General features: G+C 43.4%; 1 protein-coding gene across 5 annotated transcripts in view; it reads right to left on the bottom strand.

The window, feature by feature from the left end:
- Window positions 1–4,352: 4,352 nt before the first annotated feature.
- The window catches only part of RGS12 (regulator of G protein signaling 12), a 92,928-nt gene continuing 75,688 nt past the window's right edge, over window positions 4,353–21,592 (bottom strand). For all 5 annotated transcript variants that reach the window (XM_081021495.1, XM_081021494.1, XM_081021496.1 and 2 more), the window contains one exon: window positions 4,353–7,515. In XM_081021495.1, the coding sequence (XP_080877621.1) occupies window positions 7,160–7,515 (356 nt within the window). In that variant the 3' untranslated portion in view covers window positions 4,353–7,159. The remainder of the gene's footprint in view (window positions 7,516–21,592) is intronic.

The raw sequence follows: 21,592 nt of genomic DNA, 5'->3' as shown, positions 1-21,592 counted from the left end.
TTATTTATTTATTTATTTATTTAGCACCTCATCCCTAGATCTCAGGGCAGTTCAGCTGAGAAAAACACAAAATACATAATAGATAATTCAGGAGAGAAACAATTGGGTCCAAGTACTGACATTCCAATGTGTTGTGAAATCTATTTTACTTTGTTTCCCCCCCTTTACAACAGGCTTCCTCCACCTCGGCCCTCCAGATGCTTTGAGACTACAATTCCCATCATCCCTGACTATTGGTCCTGCTAGCTAGGGATCATGGGAGTTGTAGGCCAAAAACATCTGGAGGGCCGAGGTTGAGGAAGCCTGCTTTACAATGTAAATGGATTTAATGGTGGAGGTGAACTCCTGTTTGGAAGGCAGATGGATGACATTCATAGATGGTTTCAATGTCACAGTTACAGTTTACGTAGCAAAGATTCAGGTTTGGTCTTTTCTCTTTATTGGGTTTGGGTGGTAATCAGAACTCGAACGCATCACTTTTATTAGGGCATCAGACCAAGCTTGGTCCCAGTGGGACATTATGCGATTGGGATGCCCTTTCCCTTGTGGAGATTGGTGACTCCACTGAGTTTGTTGGTGGCGTCAAGGAAGGAACCTGTGGTGCTGGAGTCCATGCAGTGGTAGCCCCTCGGGGTTTTGGTTCTCTGGACTTTGCTCAAGCTGATGCCCATGTGCAGCTCTCCTCCCCCAGGAAAGGCAGCCAGAAAAGACTTTTGCTTCACCCATAGCCACAGCCTTGCATTTGAGCAGAAACCAGACATTGCTCTCCTTCACAGCAGACAGCCTGCTTCTTCCTCCAACTTCTAGCTTACACCCACCCACCCACCCCTCAGCCCTGGCCTTTGTCTTTTCCTAACTCACTACCAGCGAGTTGAGGGAGGGTGGCCCACCCAGGCCCACCCATTTGCTTTCTGGCATGGAGCACTTCTTTTGTAACCTTACGGCCCCATTCTCAGAAGGCCATTACCATTACTTGTCTGGCTAGTTCAATAAGCCTTGCTTAGATTTTAACACTTGCTGGATCCAGGAATTAGAAGGGTCTCGACATACAACTTACTCCCTTGCCCCCACAACTCATAACATTATTATTTAACTAGAAAGCACTCTGAAGGTATTTGAGCCATGCAGTTTGTGGGTGAATGGCCTCACAATCACAATCCCCACCATGAATTGTTGAATTATTATTTTTTTTACCTCATAATAATAAGTTTAGGCAGTGAGGTGACTCCATCCCAGGATGGCAAAGGCATATGGGCAATAGAGAAAGTTTCAGTAAGGTGCTTCATCTTTTCCATGTCCCGGTAAGAAAGGAACAAGAGGCCATTCTAGACTTGTAGCTCCACAGCAGGTTCCTGAAGATTCTGCATGAAGATACTAGAATTGGACATCTTCCCCTACAGTCCCTCTTGCACCTGTGCCTTAGTTTGCTAGGACTTAGCTATCTGCAAAAGTACTGGCGTAGGGAGGGTAATGTCTGCAGGGTTGTGGATCAAACCTGAGTTTTGTCAAATAATTATCTATACACAGCTAGATTTCTGAGTGGAATTTTTGGTGTTATTTTTTTTTGAAAAAAATATATATTGTAAATGCACCCACTTTTGAAATTCTGCCAACCAAGTTGAAGGAGTTTATAATAAACTCATTTGCACTTTATTCAGGGTTACATTTTTAGATGTACTAGAGTTTCTGCTTTTCCACCCACGTTGTTCATTAGCATATTAGACACCCCCACGACATGTTTCCAATAGGTTTATAGCTTTAAAAGCAAAGGAAGAAAGCTCTGACGATAGATTTGAGTAGGCGGCAGCCTCCTCTGTCACCCTGAGGGAGTTCGCATTTTAGTCGTAAATTAAATATCTCCCTTTCTACAGAGCTGTTGACCCCAATAGGTTGTTTTCAGCAAGATCAAACGGTAAGTCAAGTGAAAGGAGTCTGTGACTGTTGCGTAGGGAAATTCCCCTTTTACGAAGGAGCCATCAGCTGAACACATAACTTGACAATCTGTAGGAGGTGAAGCCTGAAGGACATACAAGAGGCAGGCTATATTCCTGCCTTGATCCACATCAAGGATTTAGAACAGCTTCATATACTAGTGATGATTATTTTTTGCAGGCACCACACACTAGAGATCCTGGCCTGGTTCAGCACAGATCCAGCTGCCCTCTGTGATACAAATGTAATTGTTTTATCCCTGTTGGTACATGAAAAGACTCAAATGCATATTCACCACATTTTTTATAAATGGGGTTTTGTAACCTATTTACAAAATTTCCAATGGAAAGTGACTTGCAAAACAAAGAAAGAAATCCCTAGCAGAGCAGAACAACTGGCCATGTGGAAACATCCTCATAACCCCTTGAGAAAATCAGAAGCAGTGCTGGTGGAGGTAATGGACACCTGGCTCTTCAAAGGAGGGGAATAGAGTATCCCAAGAGTTGTTCGTTTGAACTGCCCCACTATCAGACCCACATGTAGCATTTGCCTCAGGGTCGCTTGATGAATGAAATCAAGAGGGAAAGCTCATAGATGGTCCCAAGAAAAAAGGTGAGCAGCAGGGGGGCCAGGGTCTCAAGCAGAAGGTCTACAGGACCAGACCGCTGCTGTCACTACTGCAGATGGAAGAAAAGAGAGCCAAACCTCAAGGAAGCAGCTGTTAAAGTCTTTTCCCTGTAGCCAATGTTTGTTCTTGACTACAGCTTGTGGTGGGACGCGGGTGGTTCTGTGGGTTAAACCACTGAGCCTAGGGCTTGCCGATCAGAAGGCTGGTGGTTCAAATCCCCACAATGGGGTGAGCTGCTGTTGCTCGGTCCCTGCTCCTGCCAAACTAGTAGTTCAAAAGCACATCAAAGTGCAAGTAGATAAATAGGTACTGCTCTGGCGGGAAGGTAAACGACGTTTCCGTGCGCTGCTCTGGTTCACCAGAAGCAGCTTAGTCATGCTGGCCACATGACCCAGAAGCTGTACGCCGGCTCCCTCAGCCAATAAAGTGAGATGAGGGCTGCAACCCCAGAGTCGGCCACGACTGGACCTAATGGTCACGGGTCTCTTTACCTTTGCAGCTTGTGGTTAGCAAGGAGAGAACCTGACCATGCCCAGGGGCAAAGCTAGGCTTTATTTCACCCAGGTCAAAGACCCTGTCTGGCACCCTCCACATGCATTTGCCTAAACACAGACACAGACTGGGAGCCTCAATGGCGCCCCTCTGGAGGCTTCACCCAGGGCCAAAAATACCCAGAGTGACTGGGGAAACACAGCCAGATTGGCGGGGTATAAATAAATAAATTATCATTATTATTATTATTACCTGGCTACCACCCACCCCCTTCTACAACTTGGCCATGCTAAACCAAAAGTTGGCTTATGACATTCTAAGCCAAATTTCGGACTGTTCTCCCCCAGCACTACAGGCTGCTGCAGCCCCCCTAAGGTGGGTCTGCTTCCTTCCTGCTGTCCTGCGTCGATGTAAAGGACTTGTCTAATGGGCAATATACTTTCTAATCCAGGAAAATCAGGATTTGAAGAGCTCACTAGCTTTTCCTGACCTATAATGTAAGCAAGTTGTTTTCATTTTGTCCCGCTCGTAAATACAGCATAGCATGGGAGCTCAGTACTTAAAGGAATGTCTCTTTCCAAATGAATTTAGGGATGAGAGGAATCCTGTTATGTACTGAAGTTCTCACCCTGGGCCAGCAGGGGGATACTGTAGATAGTTCAGGTCCACATATGCAAATAAGGGATCGAAAGTGACGTTCAGTGATTGGATAGTTACAGAAAATGGTTACTGTTGCATTCTAGTGGAGCTCTATATAAGCAGGCTGGCTGAACCCTTCAATTCAGTTCTGCTCTGGCCTGTGAATAAACAAGAGCTGTTTGGAGAATCGCTGTGTCGTCTGATATTTTCACCCACAACTTAACAAATCCACTGAAAACTAGCAAGTAAATTTCTTTCAGTCAGTCCATTCAACCCCCATTGCGACATCTACTCTGCCTGTGAAAACTATTTGCCTCAGTTTTATACAATTTTTTTTTAAAAAAAGAAAAAGCATGAACACATTATGAATCCAGAAACTGCTTTGTAATATACATTATTTAAATATCCATTGATGTACACAGGTGCCTATTCGTTTTTCTTCTTTCTGAAGTGTTTGTTCCCAAAGGCAGCCTCTGTGCACCAAGATTGCATTCCTACCCACGGCCAATGAGAAATAAATCCCACTGCACTCTGTGAGGTTTACTCTTGAGTAAGTGGGATTAGAATTTCAGCCTTAATTTCCTTCCTAGTGTAGATTTTAAAAACCAATGTAATGAATCACTCCTCATAGTTCTTTTCACATGGAAAGAACAGGAAAGACTGAAATATTTAATATTACTTTAATATCATACAAGCAGATTACAAGATCATTCGTATATTACACTGTAGACTGATTCCTTAGCATCATTATAACAAGATGTTGTGCTCTTAATTAAGCTAAACTGAATTCTTGTTTTAAACACACAACTGGATTAATTCTGAAGCTCAAATTGCATTTCTTATTTCTTACTTCAAACAAAACAAAATTAGTATTTGAAAATAACTGATTTATGTAAGTTGTAATAATATATCATTGTAAAGAAAAAAATGGACCATAATTTTTGGAAAGTGATGGACAATCTGATATTTAAATTATATATATTTCCCAATGACAGATTTTTACTACTCAAATTCCAGATGAAAATTTAAGATTGGTTCCAGAGGGCAAAATATTTGCAGTTCAACAGATCATTAATTAATTGAGATGAAAAAGCAGCTAACACACCAAAATAGTTTATTTCTTTTTCTTCCACTTAATTGCGTGACTCTCCAGGTTCAGCAATATAGGACTGTTAGTCTGTATGTTTTTTTGTTATGGAACGTGCTTTGCAAGTGTGGCAAGTTCACTCTTATGTTTAGCATCACCTGCTTCTGTTGAAAAACTGAGAGACTGCATCCTACTGGCTCATTACAGCTGCACAGAGAGGCCCAAAGTGATCATACTGACACCAATGTTTTCCTTTATCCAATGTCCAGAAGAATACACTGATGTGGCAAGATCAACACTGGCTATGCAACCCACACAGCTGGATTCCCAGCACCATGGGTCTGTTCTGACAGTTTCCTATAACATTTTCCAGTAAAATTTTCAGCTGAATTGTATAATGAAAGTGTTTCCATATTTACATATGATTCTCATCCTACATATACACACCTACCAAGTATAATGAGACGACAACTGGTGATTTCACCTCAAACAGGGGCTCCTATATCCTACCATACCACCACAATGAGTGTACAGGCAGCAACCATTTTAGACACGTCCAATATGTGCATGACTGCGCATGTGCGTATTGTGCCAAACCTGGAAATGACCCAAAAAGTCACATAAAGGGGCAAAACAGGGCTTGGGCAAAACGGGGTGTTTGCAGGCTTTTTCAATCGTGTCTCAAATACATGCAATTTCACTTTGAACGTGTGGTGCCTGGGAACGTGACCCGTGTGTAAATTGGAAGTTGGCTGTCCCTATCTCAGCTAGAAGAACGCATCTCCACAGTCTGCATTACTTTCTGCCCATTCTATGGAACCACAATGTTGTCATTGTTTGTCCTACTTAAGTAATTGTAGCCAGGAAAATGGGTCAGGATTTCACCAATCTTCTCTTTCCACTTCACTTTGGGAGCAATTCCTAAGGCCTTCTCTTCTACTGATAAAATTTCCAGTCCGGAGGTACAGAATTTCTCCATACTTGTTTCTGATGGCCTTCTATGTCCTTATACAGCACAGAGTAATTTCAGAACTATAAATCCTGGGATGGGGGCTTTGGCCTCACAGATGTTGCTGGACTCTGTAGCTCATCAGCCAGAGTCAGCATGGCCAATGGTCAGGGATGGTTGTAGCTCAACAACACTGAGAGACACGTGATCCCCATGCCCATCTTGGACTGCCTAGTTTGTATTAAAATTGTCTCCTTTGCCAGACTCAACTTGTAATGAAAAATACTCTGTGGATCAACAGTGGAGACAATATATATGCATTTTCCCATGTTTGTTTGTTATGTAGCGCAAAAAAGCTTTCGTAAGATAAGATATTGAACTAGGGCAGGAATAGATATCCTGGACTATTATATTCAACTTCCATGCTGGTGATCCTATGTACTTTTCATTTACTATACTTATTTCCCAGCATGGAAGTTGATATTCAGCCCATGAAAGACTAGAGACTGGTTAAATGGATCTGTGGATTTAACATGCAGGTTTTAACAAAATGTAAATAGAATCAGCTGAGTGGGTGGATAATAATTATTAGGCTCACAGCAGACATCTCCCTCCTGCTGATTCTATTCACATACAACAACAACAACAACAACAACAACAACAACAACAACAACAACATACTGTATTTAACTTCACGTCTTGTTAGCCTTAAGAATTTTAAAGGTTTATATCTGAAAGGGAATATCTAGAGAAGTTCAGGTAAGGGACCTTCAAGAAGTGTGATCTTTGTGAATGAGAATGGAAACTGACTTTATACACACTGCCCAGACTATTATGCAGAACGACCTTCAGATATTGAACTTCTTCGAATTTTGCAATGCAACTCTCACCCCAAGAAATTACTAAAATGCATATTTTATGATAAAATGCACTTATATATGCTTACGTTTAGAGAATACATATTTATAAATGCATATTTTGTGACGGAGGTGCCATCTTCTTAAGGGGATGGGGAGGCCCAATGTGATGCCGCGTGACAGCTCACATGATGTCAGGGAGCAGAGCCAAACGCCCCCTGAGTATTGGCTCATCTCAGCCCCCTCAAAAATACCGGGGGGAGGGGAGGGGAGAACTGCCTCGGTCCCTCTGAGTTGGCATGCCTGTTTTGTGAGAAGACACATTCAGAAATATGTATTTTAAAACATATTTATGTACTAATTTGTGTATGTTTTTCCAGTAAATTTTATAACAAGACTGTTGTTTTTTTGGTGGATTTTCTCAGATGCTGTCAACAAGTTTCGTTGTCTCCTAGTAAAAGGGAATTGTGTTTATGTTCCAAAGGCAATAAATGTACTAGTGCTTGCAATGACCTTGAGAATTAAGTTTCTGGAGCCATGCATATTGCAATTCTGGAGCCATGCATATTGCAATTTCATACAAATGTTGCTTTACACTCCTCGTCCTTATTTTTCTCGCTCTTAGCAGCAATAAAAGATGGAAGATCTGATGTCCTGTAGACACCTGTTCGCATCCTCCCTCGGCAAGATTTTAACTCTGCAATGCAGCCTTCAAAACTGAGGTTCCCTTCGGATTCACTACAAGACCAGGCCAGACCATCTTCTGGAGCAACTCTATCCACATCTATTACACAACTTACAGGGAGTTCATTTCTGAACATTTCCCCGCTAAATTCAGCAGCGATAAAGTCATGACTAGTTTTTTTAGAACTTTGTACATAAAGGTTTCCTCCAGCTACTTGCACATCATTTTTCTTTCTGTGGCTCACACCTAGAAAAAAAAGGGAAAGAAAGAGACAAAAAAGGGGATAATATTTATTATGCTTTGCTTTACACAAGTCAAATTTTACAGTCTATCACGTTTCAACAGCTTGGATATTTTGCTATCCTATTTTTGTGGTGCAAAATACTAAAATTTTATATATCTTGAGCTGAGTCTGTAGAACTAACTTTGTGATTTTAATTGTAAATTTGTACATTGCTTTGCACATCTGTCACGGCAGAAAAAGTAATGAATATGTACAAAAATTGATAAAAATATAAATGCATTATTTACAAACTTCCAAATAATAGAATCACAGTAGGCCAGGATTCTCTCTTTTTTAAAAAAATAATATTTATTAAAGTTTCAAAAGAAGAAAAATCACATTAATAAAAAGATTAACAATAAAAAGGAAAAATACAAAGTAGAAAAAAGAAAAAACAGTTAAAAACAATTCCATCTTTTCATCACTTCTTTTACGTTTACTTGTTTCCCGGACCTCCTCATACCTCCCTCTTTTGTATTCCAATTCAATTTGTTAATCCAACATTTCCTTTCCCTCCTTTTTAATCCCAATCTTTAATCTTGATATACTATAACATTAAATTTTTACATATTAAAAACCAATTTTTCCATATTCTTTTGTACCTGTACAGCTAGAAACCACTTAACTTCAATCCAACATCATTCTAACATTCATTAATTTTGCAATATTTCTGTAAATAGTCTTTAAATTTCTTCCAATCTTCTTCCACCGACTCTTCTCCCTGGTCACGGATTCTGCCAGTCATTTCCGCCAATTCCATATAGTCCATCAATTTCATCTGCCATTCCTCCAGTGTGGGTAAGTCTTGTGTCTTCCAATGCTTTGCAATAAGTATTCTTGCTGCTGTTGTAGCATACATAAAGAAAGTTCTGTCCTTTTTTAACACCGATTGGCCGACTATGCCCAGAAGAAAGGCCTCTGGTTTCTTCAAAAAGGTATATTTAAATACCTTTTTTAGTTCATTATAAATCATCTCCCAGAAAGCCTTAATCCTTGGGCACGTCCACCAAAGGTGAAAAAATGTACCTTCAGTTTCTTTACATTTCCAACATTTATTATCAGGCACATGATAGATTTTTGCAAGCTTGACTGGGGTTATGTACCACCTGTATATCATTTTCATAATATTTTCTCTTAAGGCATTACATGCCGTAAATTTCATACCTGTGGTCCACAACTGTTCCCAGTCAGCAAACATAATATTATGTTCAACGTCTTGTGCCCATTTAATCATAGCAGATTTCACCGTTTCATCCTGAGTATTCCATTTCAACAGCAAGTTATACATCTTTGACAAAATCTTAGTTTTGGGTTCTAACAATTCTGTTTCTAATTTTGATTTTTCCACCTGGAAGCCGATTTTCCACAGTAGGCCAGGATTCTCATTCGAAAACATGTGATTAGAATAATCAAACATAGCCATAAAAGCAAATAATACAGTATAAGATCTTTGGTAATCAAATCACCATTCCAGTTCCTTACGTATCATTGAAGATTTCTGAGAGTGAAGGCAATTAACTAAATGTGGGATATATCCAGCCTCATATAACCAACATGCTTAACTCTAATTATTGTATGGAGGGGTTAAGACCATAGTGTTTTCTGATTTTAAATCTCTGCTGGGGCTCTCTCACCAAAGAATATTTGCCCCAAACCTGGATCTAGTCATCCAGGGAATTCTCCTTTTTTATTTTATCATATCTACATTTTTCCTTTCTACCAAATACAACATTAACCGACACAAACGGACTTTTAAAAGCCAAGTCACCCTGTCAAGAAGGCTGCTCAGTATTAGCAGCTTAGTTTCAGGATAAATTTAAGCCAGAAAGGGCCCACAGTTCCTTCCGTAAGTAATATATGGAACCATTTGCATGCTTACATGGGAGTAGATCCCACTGAACACTGAATGACTTGCAGTTACTTAATGTTTTTATGCCTCTTATGTCTTGACTTTTAAATTACTTCTGCATCTACAGCTGGTAAGGAATTGTTCTTTTGCAGGATATGCACAGTGTTACTGAAATAGCCTTGGGGACTCATGTCCCAGGCCCTCCATTTTTGTCTGGGAATGCTTTCCCCATATAATGCAAAATAAGCACATAAGAGATGAGGCTACTCCTCTGCTTGCTTACAGGAGGTCTCGCTCAAGGCCATCCTCCGGTGGCACGATGGCACAAGTACAATCAGGCTGGGGGGAAATAACCCCTTCCCTTTTCTCTTTATGTTGGAAGGGGGTGGGAAAAGCTGCGTGGGAATGCCTCCAAGTTAAAAACTTTTGGAATAGAGTATTCTCCATTATGAGGGACGCTGGTGGCGCTGTGGGTTAAACCACAGAGCCTAGGGCTTGCCAATCAGAAGGTCGGCGGTTCAAATCCCCGCCACGGGGTGAGCTCCCGTTGCTCGGTCCCTGCTCCTGCCAACCTAGCAGTTTGAAAGCATGTCAAAGTGCAAGTAGATAAATAGGTACCGCTCCGGCGGGAAGGTAAACAGTGTTTCCGTGCGCTGCTCTGGTTCGCCAGAAGCGGCTTAGTCATGCTGGGCACATGACCCAGAAGCTGTTCGCCGGCTCCCTCGGCCAATAAAGCGAGATGAGCGCCGCAACCCCAGAGTCGGCCACGACTGGGCCTAATGGTCAGGCGTCCCTTTACCTTTACCTTTTTATTCTCCATTATACCCCAATTACAGGCCAACCCCTTTCTCCAAATCCTGCCTTTTTCATTGTTTAGTCATGTCCGACTCTTTGTGACCCCATGGACCAGAGCATGCCAGGCACTCCTGTCTTCCACTGCCTCCCGCAGTTTGGTCAAACTCATGCTGGCAGCTTCGAGAACACTGTCCAACCATCTCATCCTCCCTCGTCCCCTTCTCCTTGTGCCCTCAGTCTTTCCCAACATCAGGGTCTTTTCCAGGGAATCTTCTCTTCTCATGAGGTGGCCAAAGTATTGGAGCCTCAGCTTCAGGATCTGTTCTGCCTTAGCCCTACTGTCTTTGAACACAGACTTAGGCTCCACGCTGTGCCACAGCAAACTAGTAGGTTTCTTACTGACCACAGCACTATTAGCGATAGCTCAGCAATGGAAGAACCAGACTGAAATACCCCTGAACACATGGCAGGGGTGAAACTAGCCTTGATTTCACCCCACATATTTGCATACACACACACACACAGGCAGGGAGCCTCAATGTTGCCCCTCTGGAGGTTTCACCTGAGAGGGAGACTGGCTAGCCCCCCGTAGCTATGGCCTTGCATATGGGAAAATAATATCTGGGATACAGCAATGCCTGAGAGTCTTACCAGACACAGGAGGGCAATTAAAGGCATAACGAATAGAGACACCCTTCCACAAACATGGACCACTTTCTTTAACTATGCTAATGACAACAATCAAGAACTTCTTATACCAACTGCTCAATATTCTCAGTGGAGGTGTTACGTTAAGTAATAGGTTTGATTGCTGAATGTGTAAGTATATGTCTGGAGGCAATGGATAATGGTTACTGTATTTCCATTTGTTTGCAATGTGTAAAATACAAATTTGTTAAAAAGAAGAGATGGGGCTATGACTGACAGATCTCAGAGCTAGTTTTGACTTAGCATGGGCAAGGGAAGTTGTATTTTGAAAGTTTATTGCACACAAAAGTCAGGAAAAGATAAGATGTTGGATGAATACCAGGCCACAAATTTATTGGTTAGCAAAGGAACTGCAGCAAGCTCCTCATATTTAAACATTACAATATTTAAATATGTAAAGCTCCATCCACCAGTCATGGCAGTTCTTCCTTTCTTCATGCCCTGTCAGACAACCTTAGTTCAGAGCCACAGAGCAACCTCTAGTTCTGTTCCTGGCTCCCCATGGCCCCCACACCCAGGCAGGCTGTGGGGAGGCCCATCATACACCCCTAAGTCAGTTAGTCTTCAATTATGAGATAGGCACACAAGCAACCACAAGGCTTACATTCCCTCATCCTTTACTAGGCTGATGGCTGATTATTTTCCCCTCTTCCAAGTCATCCAGTGGTGTAACAGAGGAAGAGCACAGTTCTAGGACGTTTCTGAGCAGGACCAATGCTATCATCTGCTGGTACACCAGAGAAATTATTGGATTCTCCTTGCTGCGGCAAATGAGTGAGGTGATGATGAAGCCTTCAAATTTGTTTATGACAGATTAGCATAAATTGGAGAATGAGGGAAATAACCAAGCAGAGGTTAGATTTCCTCTTCTTTGATGGGGTTCGTCGTTTACATGAGCAGGTTAAATGGTAACCCTTCTTTCCAAGATTATTTGCTTTTCTAATGAAGAGCTAAAGAAAGGCATAATCAAATAGGTCACTTTCAGTTTCTTTCTAATTTCCCCACTTTACATTGTCGTATCAGTTTGTGATTTATCTGTTTTTGTAAAAAAAAATAAACATCATTAAAATCTAGCAGTGTTATAGGGAAAATTTGTCTTCATATATTCAGTTTTGCCTATATACACATTTTTCAAATCAATTTTTCCTTATATAATGCATTTTTGTACGCCATTTCCACTAATAAATGCAAACTTTACCCTGATTTCTTAATTTTTGTGCACATTACTTGGCTGGGGAAATGCACTGCAAAATTCAGAGAAGTGCCCATTTTGAAGGGCGGCAGTGTTTTGTGTTGTGCATTGCTCTGCAAAATGCTGATCAGGTAGGTTTGCCTTTGAATGTGAGGCTAATTGAATTTCTCTGCCTTCCCTAGCTAAAGGTTGTGTATCACTTGACTGAAGACCTTTTGTATAAGCCGGAATATATGCAGTCAGAAGTGGGGGCAATTCTTCCAGGTAATTTACAATTGTAGCCATGCTATTTCCAATAAATTGGGTGATGTGCTTACGTTATGTGTTGATTTGTGCAGCTCACCTGTTGTCAACACAGACTGTACATTCATTGAATGCCGCACGTGAACTGCCACTTTCAGAGGTGAGCAGCATGGCTAAAAAGGAATGGGCCTTTTTTGTTTTGCTGCTTTACAGAGGCTTTCCTGCCAATGAATCTTACACTTTTCCAGCACCAAAATCTTAGCTTTGGCCAGAATTCCCCCCCCCCCCCTTTACACCACTGCCTTTTTAAAGTTGCTCTGCTATTTCAGCCATTTGTTATTGTTGTTGTTCTTTATTTGATTTTTTAATATCACCCTTTATCGAAAGATCCCAAGGCAGTGTACAATATTAAGACCACATTTTATGCAGCATCAATAATAAAAAATAATAATAAAAAGTATAATAACAGACAGCATAATAATAAATTAATCTTAGTAACAGTTGCCCCCCTACCCCACCTACAGCTTTAACAAGCTATAGAATATTTATTGGCCAAAGACCTGGGTAAAGAGGAATATTTTTCCCAGTGCTTAAAGGCATGTAATGATGGCACCAGGTGATCCTCTCTGGAGAGAGCTTTCTACATTCAAACATGTGATAATCCTACCTGCAGTATTCTGAAATGATTCCCTCCCCCTAAATTTGTAAATTCATCCTCATTTTCTCTCTTGCTAACAGCTTCATCAGTCTTCCTTGCTGGTTAGGACTTAACAGTGCAATCCTATACAATCCATATATTGTAAACTACCCTATGATTCTCAGATGGAGGGTGGTATAGAAATAATAATAATAATAATAATAATAATAATAATGCACATCTACTTAGAAGTAAGCTGCGTTGAGTTTAACAAGACTTACTCCCACTTAAGTGTGTACAGGATTGCAACCTCAATTAATTATTTTCTATAAATAGAAAATCAAAATGTCAATTCTTCAGCCTGAAGAGGCATGAAAGCCCCTGAACTTTCCAGGTGCAACACTCGCAAATGAAGTATTCCTAAAGGGGCTCTTTACCGACCTGCTCTGCCAGTCCTCCCTCCTTTATGCATGTCCCTTGAGAAATGGATGATCCAGGAATTCCAGACTTCAACAGTAGGCTCAATAAACTTTTTGCCAATCTGAAAGATAATTGGATGAACTTTCTGCACAAGAAGATATGAAAAGAAGACCCGGAGACACCTTGTGGGAAAAAGCTTCTTAACATCCACCTCTCAGTGTCATGCGGCTTGAGAGGACTGTGTAGGTCTGATTTTCTTGGGATTTGGAGGAATCACCCGTGCATTTACAGATGCAAAGATGGAACACAACTCCCAACTCCCACAGCTTGGACCCCATGCCTTGCTGCTTCAACAGCCCTGAGCTGACTGCGCAGTTCTCTACAGAACCAAAGTAATACCCTATTTAATCACATAGCACCCTGGTCTTTGCAGGAGAAGATGGTGAAGAGAGAAATAAGAAGCAGGAGCAGAGGATTGGGGTGGCTGCAAGAGGAGGTGGAGGTGACACAGGTAATCTTCTCTCAGCAAATAAATACAACCATCTACATCAACCTCTTCTGAACCACAGTATAATTTTCTTGTTTTCTTAGATGCTTGTACTGCTGCAGTGTTCACAGATGCTTGGTTTCTTTGCAAGGGAAGAGGATAAAGAGAGACCAGGGGGAGAGGATCAGGGTGGCTCTAAGGAGAGGTGGAGCCCACACAGGTAGCCTTTATTGCAGCTTATTATCCAAGGTACGACACTCATTTATTTAGTTAAGTTGTTAAGTATTTGCACAACTGCAGAGTTAGAAGTGCCCACTGATTTTTTGCAAAGGAGGACAGGGAGAAAACAAGAACAGGTGGAGGAGGCATAATGGAGGAGGCATACAGTTTTTCCCATCAGAGAAGCCACTGTGACAAAAGAGACTCCTTCAGAACCAAGGTAAGATACTTTATCAGTTCAGTTGGGTGCTAGGTATTTGTAAAACTGCAACTCTTAAGTGTCCACATTATCTTTGCAAGAGAGGAGGATCGGGAGGAAACCAGAATAACTTTGCCATGCATCCCTGTGACCTCCTCTCCTAGTAGCCCTACCTGACGCAGTGGGCATCTGCCATTGCTGGAATAGGCATTCCAAGCTAAGCCCCTCTGTGTGAAGACTTCCTATTTCTGTTGATGAAGTGCAAGGCAGGCTTTCTGTGGCAGTGAGACCCTGAGGCCATTTCAGCCTCATTGCCTTTTCCTCAGACACATTACACAGGTTGATTTAAATCAGAAAATAACTCACTGATGTGCCGAACTTCGGAAATCCCCCGTTGTGGCTGCAATTGCTGGGTGCTAACTTGTGACAGGATATTCTCAGTGGTGGCTCCCCATTTGTGGAATTGCCCTTCCTGGGGAGTTGTTTCTATCTTTCTCATTATCAATATTCAAGAGGAATTTTAAAAAGTCCCTGTTCACCCAGGCCAGGAGTCTGATGGCTGAAAGATACAGAACCCAGCAACCTTGGAATTATTAGGCTGTGAGAGTATGTGACTGTTTTGAAATGTTTCTTTAAATGTGTTTAATGTTTTTAGATGTTTGTAATTGTTTTGTATATATTTTAAATACTTTTTCATTTTTTAAACATGTATTCTTTTACCCCTTTTCTGTTTGTCCACCAGAGCTCTTTGGGGAGCAAAGGAGGTGCAGAGATAGAAATAAAAGAAATTAAAATACCCCTGCCATTGATGATCTTCCACCTCCCATTGTGTGTTCTACTGCCAGTTGCCCCTCTTCCTGCTTCTCTCCCTGCATGTTTATGCTTCATTATTATTTCCTTTGCCATCCCAGGCAGGAGAATCTCAGCCTGTCCCTGTAGCTGTTCAGGGAACACACAGATAGAAGCATTATTTATTGGAAAACATACTTAGAGCTGTGCAGATGTGCTGAGAAGCAGCATCTAAAAATAAGGATTACTATGACCACATATCAGTGAAATGGAGGCTAAAACGTTCTTCCCACAGATTCACTGTAAGGCCAAGGATGAGGCAGAGGAGGAAGGTATAGAAAAAAGTGCCAAATAGGTTTTACAGGAAGGAAGCCACTCTTGCTGATATCAAGACTGTGCAGCTGGTGCTCATGAGATGATAGGCAGGAGGAAAACACAGTAACTTAAAAAGCTTGGCACAAATCTGCCCTGAGAAAGCCTGGAATAAAGGGCCAGAACTAGCAGTATCAACACAAGTGGGATGAACATCATGTGCATCATGAGAAAGCAAGAAAGTGTGTGGAACAGGTCTCGGTGTTTCGATTTCTGGGAATGGAGTTGAGGGATGACCTAACCTGGGGAGAAAACAGCAAAGACCTGATGAAGAGAGCACAGCAGAGGTTATATTTTCTGAGAATCCTCTGGAAAAATAATCTCTCAAAGGACCTTCTGATGGCAGTTTACCATTATACCGTGGAGAGTGTATTAACTTATGGTCTCTGTGTGTGGTTTGGGAGCTGCACGGTCAGGGAAAAAACAATGCTGTCCAGGGTTGTAAAGACTGCAGAGAGAATAACTGGGTGCACCCTTCCCACCTTGGATCAAATCTATGCTTCCAAGTGCCATAAGAAAACTGCAGAGATAGTGCAGGATAGTGCGCACCCCGGAAATGATCTCTTTCAGCTTCTGCCTTCTGGAAGAAGGTACAGGGTTATAAAGACTAGGACTAGCCGCCTGAGAAACAGTTTCTATCCAAATGCGATTTTGGTTTTAAACGCAGTGTAAGGTAGTCTCTATAGTATATTGTATTCAGTTATGGGGTATCAGAGTTTTTAAGGGGCTAACCAGGCTGGGATAGCAGGCTTGTTGGTTTTTTTAATGTCTGCTGTAGATTTTTTTCAATTTTGTTGTTCTATATAGGATAATGACAATAAAGATTATCGTATCGTATCGTACCGGTAAAACACAACACCCCCCTCCCAAGTGAATCAAGCCTAACTCTTGTAATCCTGAACCCTTTTCAATCTCTCACTCTCTCCCCTCCTAGCTTGCTTTGAGGGACTATCATTGGGAAGGAAAAAGGGGAGAAGAATTTGCATGTTTCTTGGCAGCATCAGCCCACTGGAGACTGCAAAGAAGATGAAGATGCATTGGCTAAAGTTCAGGAGGGGGGGAGGGGGGCGACTAGTAGGATTTGCCTTTCCATTGTTTTCTGCTTTGTTTTTTATTCATGCTCACTATAGTATCTGCTCTGAGTATCTGCCTGAACAAATTCAGATCTGGCTGTCAGGTGGGCATCTGTCCTGTACCATCTGACTCTTCATCCTGCAGACAGATGCTGCCGCAGCTTCTCAGTCTGAATTTTGCTGCTCTGGGCCAGTCCCATACTCAGCTGTTCCTGTTCAAAGAGGACTGAGGGTCATCCTGTACTTCATCCACCCACTTCAAGGACAACTGAATAAAAAATTAGGTCAGCTAAACCTTTTGCGTCAGTTATTAAATCTAGATCAAGAAATACTGCCACAATTGTGGCAGATTCAGAGATGGACACGACCTGCTCCTGGAGGCCATTGTTACACCCAATTTTCCCAGGCCCAGAGTGTGAGTATTGCTTCAAAGGTTTCTGGTTTTTAGAGAGATCCAGAAAAGCTAAAAGGACCACATTCCCCTTGTTTGTCTCCTGTTGTAGCCTGTTTACCAGAGTGATTAGATCTGGAATGGATCAGGACAACTTGTTTCCTCTAATTCCCCAGACCCACAGGGGGCGCTGTGGTCTAAACCACAGAGCCTAGGGCTTGCCGATCAGAAGGTCGGTGGTTCGAATCCCCGCCACGGGGTGAGCTCCCGTAGCTCAGTCCTGTTGGAATTCTGCCTGGGTCAGAGGAATGTGCCACAAGCAGGCACCGGCAGATATTCCTGTCGACCTCCCCGCGTCTCCCAACCTCTGCTGATAAGCAGGCGAGGTCCGGCGATTCTTCTCAGATGTATGAGAGGAACACACCGTTCTTCCTCTCTCCCCTTTGGTGTCCCCAGGGAGGGGAAAGAAGCAGACAGAAAACTATTTACATCATTTATTTCTGCCTCTTACATCAGTACAGAGAATCATGTCTGCACTCAACAACAGCAAGGAGAAACTCCTCCCAAGTACATCCAGTACGGGTCATATGACACACACACACTGAGCTAACATCCGGTGCTCAGTACAGAATGGACTGCCCCTTTGTTCCCATGGCAACAGTCACAAACATCCTGTCTGGCTTTCCAGCCACAAGCAGCTGGCTGAGCTGCTAGAGCCTTTGCTTGCTGCAGCATTGGTGCTTTATGGTAACATACTCCCCCTAAAGTATCAATGTGTGCTGCGAGCAAAGCGTCATCCAGAGAAGAAAACAAACAGTTGTTATATTTATAACATTCCCCTGTTGTTTCAGTTCCACCCTTGGAACTACCCGCCACTGGTTTAACCAATGTACCTCTCTGGTTGTGTGACTTCCAAGGAATGAGTGCTTCTGCATTACCTTGGCTAGCTACCCTCTGTTGTGTCTTTGTCTCTGACTTAGACACTGCTTCAACCTTCTTTGAGTTGTTAACAATAGCAACACATGCAACAGCTAAGTTAGCAAACTCCTTTGAATACCTCTTGGGTGGTACACCCTTCGTTGCTCTCTCAGACCTACGTAAAAGGTTCTGATCCTCTGTGCTCACTGGTTCAACCTTTGGACTCTGTCGAGAACCAGTAGCAATCAGTGGTTCTTCCTTCACCTGTGAAGGTCTATCCATTGTGTGAGATTTCCTCTCAATGACTGTGACAACTGAGCTGTCTGAGCTATCGCTGTCATCATCAGTACTACTGAACTCAATAAGATCAAACTCATCATCATCATTATCATCAGAATCCTCTGTGGGAAATGTTTGTACTACAACCCGCTCTTGCTCTGGAGCACTCTCTAGGAACTTTGTGAGAATCACCTGACCAGATTCAGACAAAATTACTCTGTAGAGACCTTTTTCATAACCCACAAAAATGCCTCTGGCATTCTTTACTCCACCTGGAGCTTCTGTTCTCACATGAGACCCGAAAACCTTAAAATAGGCAACAGAAGGTTTTCTATTGAACAGCTTCTCAAAAGGAGAACATCCCAACTCTGTTGAGACTTTTCTCAGCCACACATGAAGATAGGACGCTAGCGATTCGGCCCAATATTCATGTGGCAAATGTGAACTCAGCAATTGCGCATTCATCCCCTTTTGCAATTCTTTGTTCACTTTTACACAGACCCCCCTGTTCCACGCTTCTTGCGAGACTGCCACTTTGTGGTCTATCCCTTTTCCATCCAGGAACTTCTGAAACTTCTGTAACAGAAAAATTTGCTTCTTATCTGTGAAAAGACAATCAATGTTAGCATCATGCATATTTTTAACCTTGTCACAAAACTCCTGAAACTTTTCTAAAGTTTCTTGCGGTTTCTCCATCATATAAACCCAAGAATAATTAGTGAAACAATCCACACACACAAGGTAAAATCGTGCACCGCCTCTAGATGGTTCTAGAGGACCAATCACATCAGCATACACCCGCTGAAATGCTCTGTCGACCTTTTTCGTCACCTTCCTGGTGCTCGCACTGGTCACACCTGCAATAGAGATTTCGTTAGAATCAGAAGAATTACATTTCATGTAATCACTTTGATCAAAAGTCAACAAATACAGTCCATCTTTCTCTTTGGCAGTAAGAAACAGTTCTCCATCTTTGTAGATCTTGCAGCTTTTAGCATCATAGGACAGTTTCAGTCCTTTCTTTGCAATCTGCGACACGCTCAGCAGATTAAATCTCAGTTCTGGAACCAGGTAAACATTGCTTATAGTCAAGTTCAGACTCTCAAGATACACAGTCCCAATTCCGGTTGCTTCCAACTCCTGACCGTTGGCCTGTTTCACAGTGAAGCTTTGCTTCCTCAACGTCGAAAATAGTCCTCTGTGCGGGCACATATGAACCGTGGCGCCCGTGTCAATTATGAACGAGTTCCCAACATCTGGCGTGGTTCCTTTCGCCATCATAGCCTTTGCAGGTTTCACCTGGCACTTGGTACGGCTTTTGCCTGACGCCTGAGGCTTCGTAGAGCTGCTCTTTGCTCCTCTTGACTGGCGCGGCTTCTTACAGTTTCGCTGTAGATGCCCAGTCTGTCCACAATTGTAGCATCGGACAGCACTCAATGCTACACCATGCTCTCCAGTAGCATCAGCAGTGGGGGAATTAGAACTCTGTTCCTCCCTCCCCCTGTCTTTTTCTTCCAGTGCAGCAAGTCTGTCGTGTTCATTCAGGACCACAGCACAAACTCTCTCCGCGGTCAGCTGCGCGGCCGGTAGGGAACCAAGCTGACTGGCAACAACCTTGTAGGTGCGGCTAAGGCTGTTTATCATCATGAAGCAAAACACTTCCTCCTGAAGACGGAAATTGCGTTCCACCATCTGTTGACGCAGAAACTTCATTTCTGTCATGTCAGGGAACTGCCATCGGAAGGAAGGGAAGTGAAAGGGCTCACACAGGTTGGGAGAGACTCAGCAGCTGAAGAGGGAACCAGTAGGGGGAGAGGAGCTGGGCTGAGGGAAAGGGAGCTGGAGGGATGGCTCAGAGACACTTCCAGCGAAAACAGTGGGGAGGTTTCAGGACCTCCTGTAGGGACACCCACTCCTCGCCGGAAACTGTCACGCAGAGAGTCCAGAAGACGTGTTTCCGTTAAGGAGCTTTTATGTTGGAAGCGATTCCGAAAGCAACCACTGTCGGAATCTGCCAGCGACTGACGGAGCCATGTTTAAGGGGCTCCGTTACAGACAGAGGTTTGCAAACTTGACCAAACTCTGAGGGACTAGGATTTTACACACAAGCAGCTCATCGTCCCATCACAGCATTCCGACAGTCTTCGTGAGCAGCTTGTGCAGGAGAAGGCATCATGAGCAACCCAGCCGGAACCGGAGAAGCAGGAGCTGGAGCGGGTCCAAGCCTGGAAGAAAGGTACCGGGTGTTGGAGGTCCAGCTAGCGCTGCAGACGGCGAGGCTTGAGGAGAGGAGGGCTCAGGATGCAGACAAAAAGGGGAAAGACACCCAGCTCGTCAGAAAGGTACCAGGATTGGTGCAGAAGTTTGGGGGGGAGCCCAAAGACTATCATGGCTTTCGGACAGAGATGCAATATGCCCTCAATCTGCAGTTTGATGAATTCCCTGACGAGGAATCAAGAGTGGCTTTCGTGATTGGGCATCTTGAAAAGGGGGCGAGAGACTGGGTTAGACCCCTGATGGCAGCGAATAGTGACGTCCTAAAGGACACGATGAAGTTCTTTCGCGCCATGGATCTGATGTTTTCCAGCGATATTGAACAGGGAGTGGTCCGCAGACAGTTAATGGCTTGCAAACAGGGGAGCCGATCTGTCCGTGAGTACTGGACTGAATTCACCATGTTGATCCATAAATTGGGGTGGGATCTATCGGCGGAACCCATTCAAATGCTTTTTGAAGAAGGGCTTTCTTCGGCTGTGAAAGACGAACTTTCCCGGGCGCCCAGGGCGGAGTCTATGGACCAGCTGACCAAATCAGCGCTGACCATAGGAGCGCGCCAGGAGGCGAGAGCATTGGAGAGGCGGGAAGGGAAGGGGGAACGTTGGAAGGAGTTCCGCATTCCAGACATTCCAGAGCCAACTTTCCCGCCGGCAGAGCCGATGGAAATCGGAACAGCGCGCGCGCGCGCAGTTTCAAAGCCCAGTGAGGGGGGAAAGAAGGAGGGAAAAGGCGCCCGGAAATGCTATCTCTGCCAACAGCCAGGTCACTTTGCCAGAGTCTGCCCCCAGAGGAAGGAATGGCAAGGGATGGTAGGAGCTGTGGAGGGAAGAGAGGAAGAAATACCGAAGCAAGTAAAAGCCAACGCCTGGCTGCCACCGTCGGGGCACAGCAGTCAGGCCAAAGAGCAGTGAAAGTGCCCACGCCAGAACCTCCTAAACCCGCCCTAGTGATAGAAGTGGCGCTAGAGCTGCCAAACGGACACCCTCTAAAGATAAAGGCGCTGTTGGACTCAGGCAGCTCCTGCAATTTCATGAGCAAAGAGTTTGCAGCTGAACACCAGATACAGACGATCCCTTTAAGCAACCCCCTGCAGGTGACCACGATCGATGGCAGGGAGCTGTTGGGAGGAGAAGTCAGCTTGCAGACCGTCCCAATGATAATGAAGGTGGCAAGGCACACCGAACTGATAGCG

The sequence above is a fragment of the Podarcis pityusensis genome (assembly GCF_964106645.2).
Source record: "Podarcis pityusensis genome assembly, chromosome: 9".
Classification (NCBI taxonomy): Eukaryota; Metazoa; Chordata; class Lepidosauria; order Squamata; family Lacertidae; genus Podarcis; species Podarcis pityusensis.
Note: the sequence above shows the minus strand (reverse complement) of the source record. Positions and strands in the feature narration are given on the sequence as shown.